At 37.1% G+C, this 19,791-nt stretch overlaps 1 protein-coding gene across 50 annotated transcripts in view; it reads right to left on the bottom strand.

Annotated features, from left to right (window-relative positions):
- Positions 1-2,075: 2,075 nt before the first annotated feature.
- Positions 2,076-19,791, bottom strand: part of EIF4G3 (eukaryotic translation initiation factor 4 gamma 3) — a 333,558-nt gene continuing 315,842 nt past the window's right edge. For all 50 annotated transcript variants that reach the window (XM_072750926.1, XM_072750903.1, XM_072750897.1 and 47 more), the window contains 4 exons: positions 12,671-12,817; positions 7,459-7,540; positions 5,427-5,573; positions 2,076-2,702 (listed from right to left, as the gene is read on the bottom strand). In XM_072750926.1, coding sequence (XP_072607027.1) covers positions 2,521-2,702; positions 5,427-5,573; positions 7,459-7,540; positions 12,671-12,817 — 558 coding nt within the window. In that variant the 3' untranslated portion in view covers positions 2,076-2,520. The remainder of the gene's footprint in view (positions 2,703-5,426; positions 5,574-7,458; positions 7,541-12,670; positions 12,818-19,791) is intronic.

The following is a 19,791-nucleotide window of genomic DNA, read 5'->3' as shown; positions in this document are numbered from 1 at the left end:
TTTCCAAAGTTAAAATGGGTAAAAGAGCTTACTGATGGCCATGTCACCTGTTACTTTAAACCAAAACCCACCAAACCCTGTTTTCCAGTAAGAACACTGTGAAGAGGACTGAAATCATGATGATGCTTGATATTAGCAGTGATCAATTATCCCACTTTGCTCATATTTTGCCATTAACTAACAACCGTTCTCCCTACTCATAAAATTCCATGTTTAAAGCAGTAAGATACCCACATATTGCTCTGTAGTCTCTTCTGTGTTCATCACGCTTCATGTTACAGGTGAGATTTCAAACATTAGCTATTATTGTACAAAGCATTTTCACCCTTGAATTTTTTTTCCCAAAAATAATATTCTTTCCTCATTCCTGACCCTGGTCCACATCTAAAATACTGATGAACAGGCCTTCATTACTACCTGAAGGCCAGAGCCCTGCAAACAATAGCTACTGATTTGTAAGAGGCAGCCAGCACCCTGCTTTCCCAAAACTACCACCTGCACCCCATGAGATCTGTCAACCCCTAAAATCCTACATCACTCAGGAGATTCCTGGATCAGAATCCTCTTTATTTAGATTCTGGCAGCTGTTAAAACTTAGTATATCATAGAATCAGGTTTCTTCCAACTGAGAGATCCCAGGCAGAGCCCACAGCCAGACTCCAAAACAGCTTCTCAGGCCCCATTTTTTATGACAGATGCTGTCACATGTCTGTCACAAGACTTCCAGGACTTGGTTCTTCGAGAACAGCTGTGGGCTTATGTAGCAGGATGCTGTACTGTGTTCGACTACATTCTGAAGAAAAACATTTTATTGCTATGGAAAATTTTGTTCTTGTGCTTCACAAGTCTTGCCAAGTCTCTTAATGTGGATATTTCTTCAGAGATGGAAGCCAGAAGAACTCTTTGGTTATCCAGATACAAAATACAAAGACTGTTATTTGGGAGCAGCCCTGGCTTTCTTCATAAATACATTTTGTAGGGGGATGGCCTACAAACTAGTGAAATAGAAAACCATCTGTAGAGAATGCAACTTCATAAAAGAAAAAACAAAACAAAAAAGCACAGTGCTCCAGTATCTGTAGGAGCAACAGGCTTAAAACACAGTTTTATACTCACCAGAATGGCTTGAATGAAGTTGAAGTTGGGAACAATTTGATTTTCACACATGGTACTGGTTTGATTTTAAATCCCATGCCCACTTTTTAAAAGCATAATTTAGCTTTGGTTTCTTTCATTCTTTAGAAGACATCATTGTGTTTCTTTAACATCAGAGGTAATTGATGATTTAAAATTAGTGGTAGTGGTACTTTCAAAGTGAACTAACTACAAACAATGGAACACTAAGTTATAAAAAAACTTCCCTTAGGTTTGCTTCCATCCTGAATGCATTTCTAGTTGATGTTGGAAAACAGCTTCCTCTGGACTTCCCAAGGGACTCTCCCACCAAGCACAAGTTCCCTCCTTACCCACAAGGTAGCTTGTCTTTTCCAACTGTAGACACACACACACACACACACACACACGCACACGCACACACGCCCCTCAGGAGTGATTTGGATTAGACAACGAATAGCCAGACAGCACCTCCCAGAGATGGGCGCACATGCAGCAGCTGTCAAAAGGAGAAGTCATTTTACTTTCTTTTAAACTTGCAATGTTTGTCTTTATTTTGTTCTTTATATTTTGAAAGTGAAAAGAAATAGTATTGAGTCAATTTCTTTTTGTTTTTTTTTTTTAAATATTTGTTCTATATATTTACAAGCCTTAAAGTTGCTCTAAAGATTTCAAAAGTATTAAGAGTACTTTTCCCAGGGTAGCACTTTTTTTTTTTAATTTTTAAAACAATTCTTGGAGTTCTCTGGTCCACAGCATTTCCTTCTGTTCCAAGGTTACGTATGTTTTGATTACTATTGTGATTTTTTTTTTTTAATTTTCTGAAGCAAGCTGAGAGGCAGGCAGAAAGATTTGATGCCAAAAAAAAAAAAAAAAAAAAAAAATCTTTCTTACCTTATTCACCCCAAACCTTCTTAAATCTGGACTAACTACTATGCTTTAAAACAAACATGAGGTGCATCTGAAGGGGAGGGAAATTTATTTCTCTGCTTTTCTATTATACAAGTTGTTTACAGAAACTGCAAATTAAAAAATTACACTGGCATTTGCAGTCCTTAAAATAAATTAAAAGTTCTCAACTTTTTTTTTTTTTTTGCTAAACAGATGTGTTTTTTTTTTTAAAGTATGAGTCCTTGTTTAAAAAGAAAAGATTAAAACAGAAAATATTTTCTATAAATAATACATGTATTTTGGTTTTAGTGCTCCCGCCCTCAGGTTTGAAGTTTACTTTTTTCCAGTACCTTTTTCCTCCATGATCACCTTTTTTCTCTTTCCCCTCTCCCACTCGTGCACACGTGGGGATTTCTGCGAGAATTGGCCTTGCTGCACTGTGATTGGCGAAGACGTGAAACTTTTTAAAAAAATACTTAAATTGTTTCTTTTGTTTCGTTTTGTGTATTTGAAGCTTTAGTTATCCTCAGACTCCTCTTCTGCTTCCCGCAGCCACGTGAAAAACGCAGTGACAGATTTCAGAGCTACACCCTTCCCATTTTGCTCTGCAGGGTCCTTGCTGCTTTCCCATTTGTAGAAGGCATCCTCAGAGATCACCTCCTCATCATATAGGCAATCAAAAAACATCCGTAGCAAATCTGCAAAGAAATAAAAACATATCATCAGTTCTGGAGGTGCTGTAGTTGTGAGGGAGAGATTGTATTTCTAAGGAATGTATGAATGAATGCACAGGAATTCCCCTATAGAAGAGCATCCATGACAATTCATTATACTCCCTCTTGATAGTATAATAGCAAAATGACTTGTCTAAAGAACATGAAAAAAGATTTAAGTGATCTAAATTATTTTTATTGCTATTACTTTGTTCAGTTTGAAATATTTTCTGATAGTCCTGAGGTGTTTGATATGATTTAGTTCTCAAGCTACACACTACAAAAATTAAATACAATTTTAACTTTCTTCTTTATACATTCTCCATTGTTTGAAATTTTACAATAAAAATATATAATTTTTACATATTTTGGAAGAAAAAGGCAGAAAGTACTTTCCCCCTCCTAATGTTGCTTTCAAATTGGAAAGAGTAATAATTTATATGGAAAATATGGGTAAAAACTATCTCATATGGATTTTATCCAGAGGAAACAATGGTCTGTTGTTTTCAATGCCCAGATGATCTGGGCAAATTTAATTAATTCTGTTTTGGTCCCAAAAAGGAAACTTAGCTTATGTTATTGTTCAAAAAAGAAATAGTTGGTAAAGTTATATATTCTTTATTTTTAATCCCTTTCATTGTGGGCTCTTAAATTCATTTATGATTTATTTATTTATTTTTCTTAAATTCATTTAAAGTCAGCCTCTATTCATATTAATGGAGGGAGACAATATGACAAACAGTAACTGATAATAAATATTAGGCTTAGAATGAGTCATATTAAAATTTTCTTTAGAAAAAAAAATAAATAAAAAAATAAAATTTTCTTTAGATTTATCTTTGTAATTTTATTAGTGAAGCTGATATTGAAGTCACTTGTCATTTCATTCTCTAAATCCTGGCCGGTCCAATGGGGAAATGGACACAAGTGGTCAAGATTCTATTGATGGTAAATCTCGAATTAAACATCTCTCTGGGTCAGGCTCCCAGTGCATGGAGCCTGCTTCTCCCTCTGCCTGTGTCTCTGCCTCTTTCTCTCTCTCTCTGTGTGTGACTATCATGAATAAATAAATAAAATCTTTAAAAAAAAAAAAAAAAAAACATCTCTCTGGGGATTATTAAAGTTGATAATTATGGGAGATACTGTAATTTGATGGGCTGAGCATATAGTATTAATTTCATCTCTTGAAAAGTTAATGAGTATTCATCCTGTAAGAACAGAAAAAGGAAGTTGTGATGTTAAACAACCCTCCAAAGGTCTTGAGAAAGAAAACAAAATCAGTTAATTCTGATTTAGACTTAGATGTCTCCTTAATTACAGCCTGAGGATTATTTGTTTTGAACTTTTATCTCCCAGAGGGATTCCTTAGCACTAGCAAAGAAGGAAAGCCCAGCAACAGACACAACTTAATGAATTGCCAAAGAGCTACTTCAATGTCATCTCGAAAATTGCCCTGTACTATTATCTACTTTCACACCAGTTTCTACTGACTTTTCAAGATTTAATACAATTCAGTTAATTTACCAGTATCACTAAAACTTGGGTGGTTCAGGTTACCTTGTTTGTCTGGTTAGCAAAGAATTAATCATAACCCTGAAGTGAAAATTAGTCTAAAACACCTTCATGTGTTTGTTGCTTGGCTGAGGGTTCTGAAGAGTATCATCTTTCATTACTAAGATCTGTGTAAAAGAAGGTGAAAGCCTGTAATGCAATGCATGTATGCTACCCCCAAGATGCTCTGCATTATCCAAAAGGGTAGTCACTAATCACATGGGGCTATTTACATTTAAATTAAATAAAATTTGGGGTGCCTGGGTGGCTCAGTCAGTTAAGTGTCTGCCTTTAGCTTGAGTGGTGTTCCTGGGGTCCTGGGATTGAGCCCTACATTGGGCTCCCTGCTAAGCAGGGGAATTTGCTTCTCCCTCTCCCTCTGCCCCTCTCCCTGGCTTATGCTCTCTTGCTCCCTCACTCTCTCAAATAAATAAATTTTAAAAGTCTTTTACAAAATTAAATAGCGGGGCGCCTGGGTGGCTCAGTGGTTGAGTGCCTTTGGCTCAGGTCGTGATCCTGGGGTCCTGGGATCGAGTCCCACATTGGGTTCCCCATGGGAAACCTGCTTCTCCCTCTGCCTATGTCTCTGCCTCTCTCTCTGTGTCTCTCATGAACAAATAAAATCTTAAAAAAATTTTTAAAAAAAAATTTTTTTTTAAATTTTTTATTTATTTATGATAGTCACAGAGAGAGAGAGAGAGGCAGAGACACAGGCGGAGGGAGAAGCAGGCTCCATGCACAGGGAGCCTGATGTGGGATTCGATCCCGGGTCTCCAGGATCGCGCCCTGGGCCAAAGGCAGGCGCCAAACTGCTGCGCCACCCAGGGATCCCTTAAAAAATTTTTAATTAAATAATATTTAAAATTAAGCTCCTTAGTCGTAATAGCCACATTCAAGTGATCAATGTATATATTACACCATACATTTCCATCACTTAGGCAGACTTGCCCTAGGAGAGGATTAAGTCTCTAATATAAACTAGTTTTCTTATAAAAGTCAAGTACATAAAAAATCCAAGTTTATTAAAGTTGTTGGTAATCTGAGTTTTGTTAGTAGTGATTTTTCTATATTCGCTGTTCAAAACCCATCACAGCATCCCTGAAGTCTTGGCTTGGGTAAATCTCACCCACTGGTTGGGATAAGAAAAGGTAAACTTACTGGCAGGTTGATCAAGTTTTACTATTGATGCTTGTAGTGCATAAAGTGCTTGCAGTTCCTTCTCTGTATCTGAGTCTAGGTACTTGAGTAAGATCGGCACTCTCTGCTTGATAACAGCAGTGTCCACTCGGAAGGTAGAACAGTCGGCTACAAGTGACACAAGAACTAAGCATTACATTTAAAGAGTTAACACACATCCATTTTAAATTTTCTGAGTTGATAAGACATGTGACTATAAGGAAAGCAGAAGCAAGGGGGTCCAAGGAAAAGATTTTGAAATCTAAGATATTCTGAAATTAATGGGATATTCTCCTTGAAATAATAAAAATATTATATGTATTTTGAGTGCTGTGTTTCCTCAAAATAAGCACACCCAATGCTTTATCTTTAATCATACTAAAACAGGGATAGTGGTTTGTGATATTCCAAACTACAAAAGAAATATTAAAAAGGAAGTTAAAGTGAGAGTTCATGCTCATCTTTTCAGAAGGGTAAAAGAGAATCATTTTATCATTACCAAGAGGGCAAGGACTAACAGTGACAGTTGCAGACAACATGTAAAATCTAGGCCCTTTGGGGTAAAAAGGCACAGTACAAAGAGGCTGAGGAAAGTATCCTCAGTGCCAAGGAGCATGAGGTTTTATTTCCTCTGTAAGTTAGTAGTGTGACACAATCTTGTTTTAAAAAGCAGCTTTTATACTTTCCAACTGTGACTTTATTTTTAAATATTTATTTTTAGAGAGACAGTGAGTGTGAGCATGTGTGCAGGTGGGGGGCAGACGGAGATGGAGAGAGAGAATCTCAAGTAGACTCCCCGCTGAGTGAGGAATCAAACACTGGGCTCAATCTTAGGACTCTGAGGTCATAACCTGAACTGAAATCAAAAGTCAGACACTTAACTGACTAAACCTCCCAGATGTCCCTATAACTGTGATTTTAAAACACAAGTCTTACAGGGGACCTGAGTAGCTCAGTTGGTTGAGTGTTCAACTCTTGATTTCAGCTCAGGTCATGATTTTAGGGTTGTGAGTTCAAGGCCCTCATTAGTCTCTGCACTCAGCACAGAGTCCACATGTCCCTCTCCCTCTGCCATTTCCCTTGCTCGCCCTTGCTCAATCTCTCTAAATAAATAAATCTAATAAATCTAAATAAATCTTTAAAAAACAAAAAAACTCCAAAAAGACCAAAACCATTAGTCTTACAGGTCCAACGATGCTGGAAACGATGACTTTCTATTAGCTTGTTATTTACACTTCATTAGAGACCTAACAGTGAAAAAACATTCATCTGACAAAAAACTTAAATTATAATTCTGAAGCTATCTTCTAAAATGATGATAGGCCTGAAATTCTGAACAATTTTTGAGCAGATTGGACTTTTTCTCCCACTGCAGTGATAGAAATGTGAATTTTTGTCTGAAGCTAGGTGGATGATCTCATTCAATATTGTTAAATGCTGTATGCAGCTTAAATACTTAGGGTTTCTACCAACCCTAATCCTATCCACCTATTTGATTAATATTCAATGACATTGTCTTATCATCCAAGGTCAACATAAAGCAAAAGAAGCAACTGGTGTTTTCTTTCCTCATATATGTTTTTATATAAAATAACTTTATTGTTGAGACGATGAGTCCTTCACAGATATTTAGGTTAAGAATATTCAACCCATTCACTGTAACTCCTTAAAGGAAGACAGAGGAGGCTCTGCATACTGGAGGTTAAAGGCAAAGGTAAAGCCACATCCAACAGAGTAGGAAACAACCCAAGAGACATGTACCCGCTTTCTGCTCAATTGAAGAACACAAGGCATTCAGTAGCTGCTCAGATCTGGGCTTTCTAAAGACACAGTAGCTATTTATGCTCCTGCTTGAGATAGCCAGGAATTGTAGACAGAAATGGCATCTATTTGCATAGAAAATAAGTTTCACAGGGCAAATTTTGAAGACAATATAAACTCAGACCCATATCATCAGCAGTTAACATACTAGGGATTTCAGATGTTAAGAGTTGCCTTCAGAAATGTTACTTACCTATAATAGCTGCTTTACAAACGGCTGTCATTAAAGCTCTAAGGAATGTAGGTGAACTCATCTGGCTTTCATCTAGATTAGCCTGAAATCAAAAGTAAATGGAATAGTTAAACGTACCCTTGCACATCAGAAGTGATTTCTCCTAAACCATGCCTCATCTAGCACTAGAGCTACCATCAGTTCTGAAAATATTCTAAATAGCAGCATTTAGTTTTCAGAGAGCTTACTACTGCCTATACCTTGCTCAATCAATTATACAGTGCTGTGTACTATGCATTTGGAAGTATAACCATTTAAAAACATTTTTCTTCCTCCATAAATAACTCTTATTAAGATGATCTCACCAAAGTGTGTTTTAAAGACTATTTTTTTCTGATTAGTGTGCAACTATTTTTAGATGTGCTAACATTGCTTCTTCATCTTAATTTTAATGTGAATTAGAGATTAAACTCAAGCATTGTCTCAATTCCTTCAGGTGGTGGTGAGGAAGATGTTAGTCTTTTCTAAGGATGGCAGAAAAAATATATTTAGAGATATGAAAAATAGAGTAAATGGGTCTCAGATTTATTTTTTAGTTTCTCTTGACATCTTCTTAAAAAAAAAAGAAAGATCTTGTTATGAAATGCCATAATAAACCAGATGAACAACAAAAGGTAAACACAAACAAAAGGAGACATTTACTAGGCAGGTATTTCAAATACTTTTCAAAGTGTATGTTCTTTATGCCTGTGAACAGAATTAATGCTTGTCTCAGCTTCTTTTAATAGCACAGCATAGTATTTTCCACTGAAAGGGTCAGCCTTAAAATGACTGGCCAGGAAAAAACTTAAGATGTCATTATAAACCTGTGTTAGAAAGCTAAGAACTTCAAAGATATTTGGAGATCAGTTAAATATTTATGAATTTTAAAACTGACACAGATCAACTAGCAGCTCCCTCTTTGTTGAATACCTAAACTTAAACATCATGTGGTAAGAGCAGAGTTAAGAGGGGTTAACATGTCAGACAGCCAGCTCTGCAGGACACAAGCAGCACTGCACAGAGGACTATGTTACAGTAAGAGGTTTCCTTACCAATCTTTTCCAAAAGAATAGAAACATGTGGTGTCACTGCTAACAGCTGAGGATGGGGATAGGATGGGGCAAGAGTCCTGTATAAAAGATCTGATGATTTATGTGTTATAGCCAATTGCTGGTTTATACTTTGTAAAAAAAAAAAAAAAAAAAAAAAAAATTTAGACTGAAGCCAGGTTGGTCTAGACCCAGACCAATTACTTTTGCAAAGTCTGAATAATTGTTTTCGAAGAATAAAAACACACCATTACTTTTTGGCACAATAAGACTTTATAGATAGGTTAGAGCTATTTCAAGTAATGAATATCACCTGAAACTCCCAGATACTTAGATTTCAAGTAGAGTCTGAAAAAAATTGAACAAATTAGCTAAAAATAATTAGATAATAAGTACCACTTCCAAACCTTTTGACTGTTTCTTCTATAAAGAAACAAACTACACATTGCTTCTACCAAATAAAGCTAAATATTTTCATTCTAATATTTAAGAATAGAACAGGCCTGAAGAATAGTGTCTAGAACACTACAGATTAAGCAAAGATCTTAACAAAACTGGGCAAGAACAAGAGGGAAGATGGGTCTGTTGAGCAAGCAAACTCAGATTTACATAATACTGGTACCAACACAAAGCAACAGATATCCTCATGTACTGTGAAGCTCAGCCACTGTTGCATTTCTGTTTTCTCTTTCCTTTCTTAAGTCATCTTTATTAGTATAATCTATATTCAGTGAAATTTACCCTTTATCTTCTCTGCAAGGAGAATAAATGTTGGCCCAGGATAGGCAGACATAAGTGACATAAGAAAGTGGACCTAATATGGATGAAGAGGTGAAAATAGCATCATTTTACAATACTAATAATGCTAAACATGTAAAGGCTGACTGTATTTCTAAAACAGAAAGTAAGGCATACAGTAGCATACCGGAAAGGCTGATGCTGATTCTGTGCTAAATCCTACAATAAACTATCACTCAAATGGCTTAAAAGTCTTAGAGAGGAAAGAGATGGTTACACGAAGAGGAATACGTAAGCACACGAAAAACAAGTGATGCTAAACTAACCTTTCCTTTTTGGATTTGATTAGTATATGGTAGCTCAGATGGGTATAAGTGTATATTTCCTGGACTTCAGCAAGGCCTTTGACAAATTATGTAATGGTAGCTGTCTGCTTGTGGGCAAGGTGAAAAGATGAAATAAGACAGTAGAATGATGTAAAATAATAAACAGGTTAACAGCTGGAAGTGTCTGTGGGGGTAGGGGTGGGATCTTGTCCCTGAAAGGAAGCTACTTTGCCCCATTCACACACATTCTTGCCCATAACTTGAATTAGGATAAAGTTGGCTGTTAATGAAATGCAAGAAGGATACAAAATGAAAAAGATGGCAAGGGAATTTTATGACCAAAGTCAGGATCTAAAATGTTCCAATAGACACAAACTTGCATCTAATTTAGGAAGATGAACACAAGCAGAAATAATTTTTTAAAGCCCCATCTCAGGGAGCCTGGGTAGGTCAGCCAGTTAAGTGTCTGCCTTTGGTTCAGGTCATGATCCCAGGATCCTGGGATCGAGCCCACATTGGGTTCCCTGCTCAGCTGGGAGTCTGCTTCTCCCTCTTCCTATGCCTGCTGCTCCCCTGCTTGTGCATGCACTCTGTCAAATAAAATTTTAAAAAAATCTTTAAAAGCCCCATTCTGGTTCAAAAACCAAATGCGGGATCCCTGGGTGGCGCAGCGGTTTGGCGCCTGCCTTTGGCCCAGGGCGCGATCCTGGAGACCCGGGATCGAATCCCACATCGGGCTCCCGGTGCATGGAGCCTGCTTCTCCTATGTCTCTGCCTCTCTCTCTCTCTGTGACTATCATAAATAAATAAAGATTTAAAAAAATGTTTAAAAACAAAAAAAAACAAAAAAAAACAAAAACCAAATGCATTAAAGTTCTAGATGGGAGAAATGACTAAATTATAGAACATAAAAGAATGGGTACTAGATGACTGAAAGAGCAATTTGAGTTCAGTGTGGTAAGCCTCCCAGAAGCTCAGAGTCCAAAACAAGAAATGGAACAGCACTGCCTAACTCCACAGTGTTGCATCACCTCCAACAATCATGCTCAATTTGCAGAGGTCACTTGTGAGAGGGATACTAAAAATCCAGACTATGTTTCTGGATAGGAAAATTTCAAGAAAGGGTGAAAGAATCTAGAGAGGGAGACAGGGATATAATGATATACTATTACAATTAATTAAGATTCCCAACTAGGTGACAGCATAGACTTATTATCCTGAATAGACATGGAGGAAATCATATTAAGAAAAAAAAACCCTAATTATCAGAAGCTTCATTACTTCTCAACACCTGAGAGTGGATAAAAAAAAATAACAACCCAGCATGCCTGGGTGTTTCAGCAGTTGAGCATCAGCGTTTGGCTCAGGGAGTCCTGGGATCGAGTCCCGTATCAGGCTCCTTGCATGGAGCCTGCTTCTCCTGTCTCTACCTCTCTGTGTGTCTCTCATGAATAAGTAAATAAAATCTTAAAAAAAAAACAAAAAAAAAAACATTACAAGGACTACAAAAAAGGATTTATCCAAGAGATTAGCCCTCCATGACTTTCTTTCAACTTGATTATATGATTCCATGGAAAATATATACAAATAAAACATACTTACATAAAGAACAACCACTAAAAAAATATGGTAGCAGATTAAAAAGAGACATGATCAATAGAATCCACAAGAAAGATAAAGTATAAAATTTTCAGAAGGGAGAATTAGTATGAAAATGAAAGTCAATATAATTCATAATAATTACAAATTATTTATTAATTTCATCCAGAATAGTGCTTAAAATGCAGGTACATTTAGAAAAAAGTATATATTTTCTGAATAGTAAAATGTAGGGTATATGAGACTAATGAGACCCAGAAAAGTGGCTCCTGTTTTGACTAGTTTTACTTGACCTTATAAAAGATTGTAAATCTTAAAAAAAATAAAGCCTTATACAAAATCACAACGGAAAAAAAAGGAAAAAAGAAAAACCACAATGGGATATTACCTCACACCAGTCAGAATGGCTAAAATTAACAAGTCAGGAAAAGATGTTGGCAAGGATGTGAAGAAAGGGGAACCCTCTTACACTGTTAGTGGGAATGCAAGCTGGTGTAGCCACTCCAGAAAACAGCATGGAGGTTCCTCAAAGAGTTGAAAATAGAGCTACCCTACAACCCAGCAATTATCATATGATCTCACTCATATGTGGAATTTAAGAAACAACAGAGGATCATAGGGGAAGAGAGGGTAAAAAATAAAACAACATGAAATCAGAGAGGGAGACAAACCACAAGAGACTCTTAATCATAGGAAACAAACTGAGGGTTGTTGGAGGGGAGGTGGGTGGGGGGATGGGGTCACTGGGTTATGGACATTAAGGAGGACATGTGACATAATGAACACTAGGTATTATATAAGACTGATGAATCACTGACCTCCGCCTCTGAAAATAAACATACTATATGAATTTAAATTAAAAAAACAACAACAAACCCTTATAGTTTTAAATACACATATATGAAAAAATAACTAGCTTCATTAAGGTTAAATACTCCTACGAAGTGAAAGGGAAGACATAGGCATACCTTGTTTTATTGTGCTTCGCTTTATCATACTTCAATACTGTGTTTTTTACAAATTGAAGGTTTATGGCAACCCTGAATCAAGGAATTCTATCATCACCATTTTTCTAACAGTATTTGTTCACTTGTTTGTGTGTCTGGGTAATTTTCACAGTATTTCAAACTTTTAAATTATTATTGTATTTGTTACAGTGATCTGTGATCAGCAATTATGACACTGAAAGCTCAGATGATGGTTAGCAATTTTTAGCAATACAGTATTTTTCTTTAAGATATTATGTACATTTTTAAAGATATAATGTTATTACAGACTTAATAGACTATGGTATTGTGTGAATATAACTGTTTTATGCACTGAGAAAACAAAAAATTAATTTGACTTGCATATTAACTTTATTGTGGTCTAGAACCGAGACCACACTATCTCTGAGGTGTGCCTGTCAATGTGAATGAAAGGGATCCCATAAAAACTGTTCTTATAAAAATATCAGGGAAAGTGACATAATCTCTATACCTCTACCCAGTCAAAGATCTGTTCATCATTCGCTTTGTCCTCAATAATGAGTTTCTCGAGTCGCTTATATAGCTCTTCAGCAGAGAGTTCTTTTTTTGAAAGTGCTTCAGAGGAACAGGAACTATCAGACTCTATAAAGTCCAACTTCTGAAACATAAAATGTTATCTGTATTAATATAAATCAGTATTAGTAACACTCAGAGGAAAACAGTCATGAGCTATACGTTCTATTTTACATGGGATATCTGAAAGATTCTCACTCTGCTATCTTTCTGAATACTTCTTCAACTTTTTATATAGTCTATCTTAATTCTCTTTAAAAACAACAAACCACCAAGACCCCTAAAATTCTCTCTGTGGCTATGATCACTCCAAATCCTCAGTCATGCTCTTAGCAGTGACATAACTCAATGGCAGGGAATATTTATTTTTATTTTTTAAAGAATTTACATATTTATTCATGAGAGAAGAGAGGCAGAGACACAGGCAGAGGGAGAAGCAGGCTCTATGCAGGGAGCCCGATGTGGGACTAGATCCTGGGACTCCAGGATCACACCCTGAGCCGAAGGCAGGTGCTAAACTGCTGAGCCACCCAGGTATCCCTATGGCAGGGAATATTAACAGTTCAATTTAACTCCTTCTGTAGACAATGGTTTAGTATCAATCAGTACTACCACAGAACAGCTGTCAAAATTCTTAATTTGGTTAAGTCCTTCAAACACCTCCTGACCATTCTGAATCCAAGTCAGAGAGGTGATGTCATATTATAAAATTCCTCAACAACCAGTGAATTGTAGGAAGGACAACAAAAACAAAGGGTTTTATAAGTATTGCACAAAAGATCTTTTTCCCACAAAACTCATTCAATTCCAAAGGACTGAATATGCTGGTATGGAGAAAGACTGTAAATATGTAGTCACTGCAATGAACCACATTGTCATGGCCTGTGAGGGTCAAACCCAATGCAGAAATGCCTTTGCGTCAGCCTTCAGAGCACCCCTAAGAAGCTCACTGAACACACATGAGGAGCTCTGCAGCCCTATAAGAAGCAGTGGCTTTGGGACGCCTCGGTGGCTGAGCATTTGCCTTCAGTTCAGGCCATGATCCTGGGGTCCTGGGATAGAGTCCCGCATAAGGCTCCCTGCAGGGAGCCTGCTTCTCCCTCTGCCTGTATCTCTGCCTCTCTCTCTCTGTATCTCTTATGAATAAATAAATGTTTAATAAAAGCAAAAAAAAGAAGCACTGGCTTCACATCTCCTGTCCTCAGATACTGGTAGTCCAAGGCTACTCTCACTTTGTTCTTAAGTAGTTGATAAGGATTATCTCGCTGTTGTCTCACATCTAAGACAATGACCCTGGAAAGCATAAAAACAAGTGTACACACTTTCAAATTCTCCCAGAACAGTGGCTTGCTCTACCATGTATTTAAGTGCTAAGGCCTCCACAAGAGGTACAGATACACTGACACTAGAGTCAGAGATGGGGATGGGAGTGGGGGATGGAATTCAATTCTGACTCAGCTACTACCTCTACCAGGAGGACTTATTCTAAGATGGGAATACCACCACCAAACTCAGCCAGTTCTAAGCACTCACTGCACTAAGAATATGCAACTCACTAGGCACCAACAGGGCTCTAGGAGCATACACCTCATAGAGCTACTCACTAACCTAGAAGGGAAAAGCCCCATACTAGCAAGACCAGGCAGTTTCCACTGAATAACAATGTGCCGCTTCATATACCAATCTGAGCTTCTTTTATGATCCCTATGCCAGTAAGTACATACAAGTACTATAATAAGCATTGTAGTTGCCCCCACAGTACTTACATGTGGACAAAATACTTCACGTATTTGACATACTCTATTTTCTAGGACGTAATTTAATCCTGAATTGAATACCATCTAACTACAGGGCACATCTAAGGAGGGGCAACCCAAGAACTTTCTCTTCATTTGATAGAGAATAACTACCCGCCCCCCTGTAAAAAAATTTTTTTAAATCTCCAATTATATAATGCTGTTGTACAAAGAAAACTTCTGATGACTAAACTTTTTTTTTTTTTTTAAAGATTTTATTTATTTATTCATGAGAGACACACACACACAGAGGCAGAGACACAGGCAGAGGGAGAAGCAAGCTCCATTAGAGGGAGCCCAATGTGGGACTTGATCCTGGGTCTCCAGGATCACACCCCAGGCTGCAGGCGGCGCTAAACCGCTGCGCCACGGGGGCTGCCCTGATGACTAAACTTTTAACAATTCTTTTGCAATAAGAGTATTTTTGGGAGGGGGCACCTGGGTGGTTCAGTCAGTTAAGCGTCTACCTTCAGCTCACATCATGATCTCAGGGTCCTGAATTAGAGCACCACATTGGGCTCCCAACTCTACGAGGAGTCTGCTTCTCCCTCTCCTGATCCCCCTGCTATGCACGCTCATTCGCTCGCTCTCTCTCTTGTCAAATAAATAAATAAAATCTTTAAAACAAAGTATTTTGGGTGGTAGTTGTATAACATTGTGAATACACTAAATGCCACTGAATCATATACTTTGAAATGGTTAACTGGATGTTACACGAATTTCACCTCAATTGCTAAAAAGTAATACTTGAAAATTTGATGATTTTTATGCCATTCTGACACATGTACATAAAATTGATTGTACATATATACTAAATATAAAAAACAGAAATCATGCCATAGTTATTCAATTCTTGAGGGATAGTTAAAAACAATAATCAAAATCACTAGTAATTTTCAAGGGTATAAGGCAATGTGATAGAGAAGTATGCTTTGCTTAATGAAATTTCACTATGCAAAAGCCATAGATTAAAATATTAAAGATTATTAGCAACAGCTTTTCTCTAATATCTTTGAAGACTTTGATGTATTCTTATGCTATCCCCAGATCCACAAAGGAAAAACTACCTTGAATTTTGTGGGGGAAAAAATGCATTCTACTGTTTTGTCTTTACCATTTATGTAGCATTTTAAAATAATATTTTCCTATAAAGTTTTAGGAACACGCTTCAGTATTCTAATTTCTCTGACTCAATGTTGATAAATTAATAAATACCCTACCTCCACACTTCATATTTACACAAAAGCACAAGATGATGGCGATAAGTTCTCTTAATAGGAAATCAATTTTTCAAAATCTTGAAACATTTTCCGTATTTATTCTAGATTAGAGCAACTACATAGAATACCAGTTTAACTTATCCTGTCCCCACTACTGCTTCTCAGAACCCCTGTGTTTCTGTGTAAGTTATCTGAACTTTCTGGAGCCTAGAAGGCTGGGCTTCAAATTTATGGATCAGCTCATCACTACTTGCAGAACGTACTAGAGATCCCAGAGAAAGGGCAGTGAATCAAGTATTTTAGAAAAAAGTTGAAAAGTAAGGATAGAGAAGACCAGGTTTTCTAAAACCTCATTTTCCTAATTGCCCTTTAAACATTTTTATTAGTAACAATCATATGTATAATTGATTACTTTTCTGTGCTCAGTGCTTCTTAAACATTATCTTATTTAATCCTCATAAAATTCTACAACAGTATTAAAATTTATTTGATCATTTATTATTTTTATTATTAACATTTCCTAGGTGACGAATCTGAGGCTTAGAGAAATCAGGTAATTTGCTCAGAGTCACAGGACGTGGTACAAGACTGGAACCTGAATCCATGATTATTTGAAACCCAGGTGCCATATGTTTTCTTATTTCTGGATATATACCTAGAAGCGGAATTGCTGGGTCATATGGGAATTGTGTAAGAAATCATCTTTATGTTATCTTAATAAATTACATCTTTATACATGTGTGCCTGTTTATACATATTTATAATTATTATTTTATGGATTTGTCTTTTAAAACAATATAGAAACAAAAAAGAGAAGCCACAAACCAAAAACGCAGTAATACTTGCTTTTATATTTACCTATGTAGTTACTTTTACCAGTAGTGATCTTTATTTCTTCATATAGCTTGGGGTTACTGTCTAGTGTCCTCTTGTTTCAGCTTGAAAGACTTACTTCAGCATTTCCTGTAGGGCAGGTCTCCTGGTGACAAACTCACTTAGCTTTTAAATCTGGAAACGTCTTTACTTCCTCTTCATTTTCAAAAGATATTTTGCCATATGTAAAATTCTTGGTTTAAAGTTATTAAATTTCTTAAAAAAATTTTTTTTAAAGATCTTATTTATCCATTTGAGAGAGACTGCACAAGCAGGGAGAATGAGAGAGGGAAAGGGAAAAGCAGACTCCCCAGTGAATACAGAGTCCAAATTGGGGCTCGATTCCAGGACTTGAGATCAAGACCTGAGCCAAAGTCAGACACTTAACTGATTGAGCAACCCAGGTGCACCAAAAGTTATTAAGTTTCTTTTGTTTTTAAATTTTTTAAAAAAATTTTATTTATTTATGATAGTCACAGAGAGAAAGAGAGAGGCAGAGACACAGGCGGAGGGAGAAGCAGGCTCCATGCATCAGGAGCCTGATGTGGGATTCGATCCCGGGTCTCCAGGATCGCGCCCTGGGCCAAAGGCAGGCGCCAAACCGCTGCGCCACCCAGGGATCCCCATGTTTCTTAAATAGATCATTCCAGTATCTTCTGACCTTTAGGATTTCTGATGAAAAATTGACTGCTGATCTTATTGAGGATTCTTTGTATAGGACAAGTCACTTCTTTCTAGCTGCTTTCAAAAAAATTTTTTTTGGTCTTATCATTCAAAAGTTTCATTGTAATATACTTGGAGTAAATCTCATTGAGTTTATCTAACTTAAGAGTTCACTGAATTTCCTGGTTATGTAGATTCCTATCTGTGAGCAACTTTGGGAAGTTATTGCCTGTTATGTCTTCAGATATTTTTTCTGTCCTTCCTGTCCACTTTCTCTCTTCTGGGACTCTCTAATGTCCATCTTGGTATGCTTGACGGTATCCCATAGGCCCCCAGGTACTGTTCATTTTTCTTGATTGGTTTTTGTATCTGCTCCTCAAACTGAGCAATTCTTTTAAAGGCTCCTTTGTATGGTTAATGAAATAATTTTCCAATATGTATTATTATAATGTTTACTTAAAAATAAACTATGGGGATTTTTTTATTTAAACAATTCATCAATACTCATAGTTTCATATAAAAACACCAGAAATTCCATTTCAAAAATTAAAGATGGATTTTCATGCAGCAAGTTAGTGCCAAATCAGTGATCCCTGACTGACTCAGACATTTTAACTACTCCATATTCAAGGCTGTTGGTTCTTCCTTCTGCTTGATCAGATCTATTATCGGAATCTTCTAGTTTTCATTTTAGCTATTACAACTTTTAGTTCCAGAATTTCTATTTGGTTCACTTCTGTAATTTCTACCTCTTTAAATCTGATCATACATCATTCTTCTGATTTCCTTTAGCTCTTTATGCATATTAAAGGCAGTTAATTTAAATTATTTGTCTGGTATGTTTAATATTTAGGCTTCTTCAGGGATGCTTCCTGTCAATTTCTTCTTTTCTTCTTTCTTTCTTAAGATTTTATTTATTTATTCATGAGCGAACCAGAGAGAGGTAGAGACACAGGCAGAGGGAGAAGCAGGCTCCCCACAGTGAGCCTGATGCAGGAATTATCCCAGGACCCCAGGATCACAACCTGTGACGCGGGAAGATACTCAACCACTGAGCCACACAGGTGTCCTTCAATTTCTTCTTTCTTGTGAATGAGCCATATTTTCCTGTTTCTTTATATGTGTCATAAATTTTTTTTGGCAACCAGACACTTTGAATATCATAATATATATCTCTGGATATCAGATCTCTCCCTTCTTGAGGGATTTTCAGTGTTGCAGTCATCTGTTTATTGACTTTTAGACAAAGACTATATTCCTTCCTGTGTGTGGTCATTACAGTCTCTGATCCATTATCTCCCCAGACAACCAATGACCTTGCAGAGATTTCAGCAAATGCATGAATCCAATGAGAAAAATATGGGGCGGGGTGAGGTGGGGGTTGGTGGAACCACAGACATATGTCTCTGTATCTTTAAATTCTTTGACAGATACCACTCAGGAAACCACTTTGGCCTGAGTAGTTAAAACAATGGCTGGGCCCTGCACTAGACCCTCAGTAAACTGCCAGGCAGATTAAAAGGCACAGCACTGTCTTTGTAGGATAAGGTTTTTATTTCTCAACCTGGTACCAGAAAGCTGCAATACCATCTCCCCAGCTGTCTACCACAGTGCTAGGAGCTAACAGCATCTATGCAAAATGTCAAGGTTACTCGATTTCTTTTTCATCAAGCATCCCCCTGGTGTTTGTAGCACATGTTTGACCAAACTCCAAAACAAATTCCAAAACAGCTGATTCTAACACACCTTGCTAGCTCAATAGTTGTTTCAGTGGAGGGTGTAATTCTGGAGCTGCTTACTCCTTCATCTTCCATACACTCTGATTTTTGAATGTTATAATATTTCTGTGATGTTACTCAGTTGTGATGGGTTCATATTTTAATATATTGTTGGACTTGACCTGTGCAAGTTTTTTAAAATTTTATTTATTTATTCATGAGACACACAGAGAGAGGCAGAGACATAGGCAATGGGAGAAGCAAGCTCCCCATAGGAAGCCAGATGTAGGACTTGATCCCAGGCCCCAGGATCATGCCCTGAGCCAAAGGCAGATGCTCAACCACTGAGTCACCCAGGTGCTCCAGACCTGTGCAAATTTTGTTGAGAAACTTTTCTCTGCATTTATTAAAAATATTGGTTTATAGTTTTTTCTTAAAATGTCTTTGGTTTTATTATCAGAGTAATGCTGGCCTCATATGGGATCCCTGGGTGGCGCAGCGGTTTGGCGCCTGCCTTTGGCCCAGGGCGCGATCCTGGAGACCCGGGATCGAATCCCACGTCGGGCTCCCGGTGCATGGAGCCTGCTCCCTCTGCCTGTGTCTCTGCCTCTCTCTCTCTCTCTCTCTCTCTCTCTCTCTCTCTGTGACTATCAAAAAAAAAAAAAAAATTAAAAAAAAAAATGCTGGCCTCATAGAATTGAGTTGGCAAGTAATCTTTCCTCTTCAATTTTCTGGAAGAATTGGTAGAGAATTCTTTGCAGAACTGGTATTATTTCTCTTTAGATGTTT

This window comes from Vulpes vulpes, chromosome 2 (assembly GCF_048418805.1).
Source record: "Vulpes vulpes isolate BD-2025 chromosome 2, VulVul3, whole genome shotgun sequence".
Taxonomy (NCBI): Eukaryota; Metazoa; Chordata; class Mammalia; order Carnivora; family Canidae; genus Vulpes; species Vulpes vulpes.
This window is presented reverse-complemented; position numbering and strand designations above follow the sequence as displayed.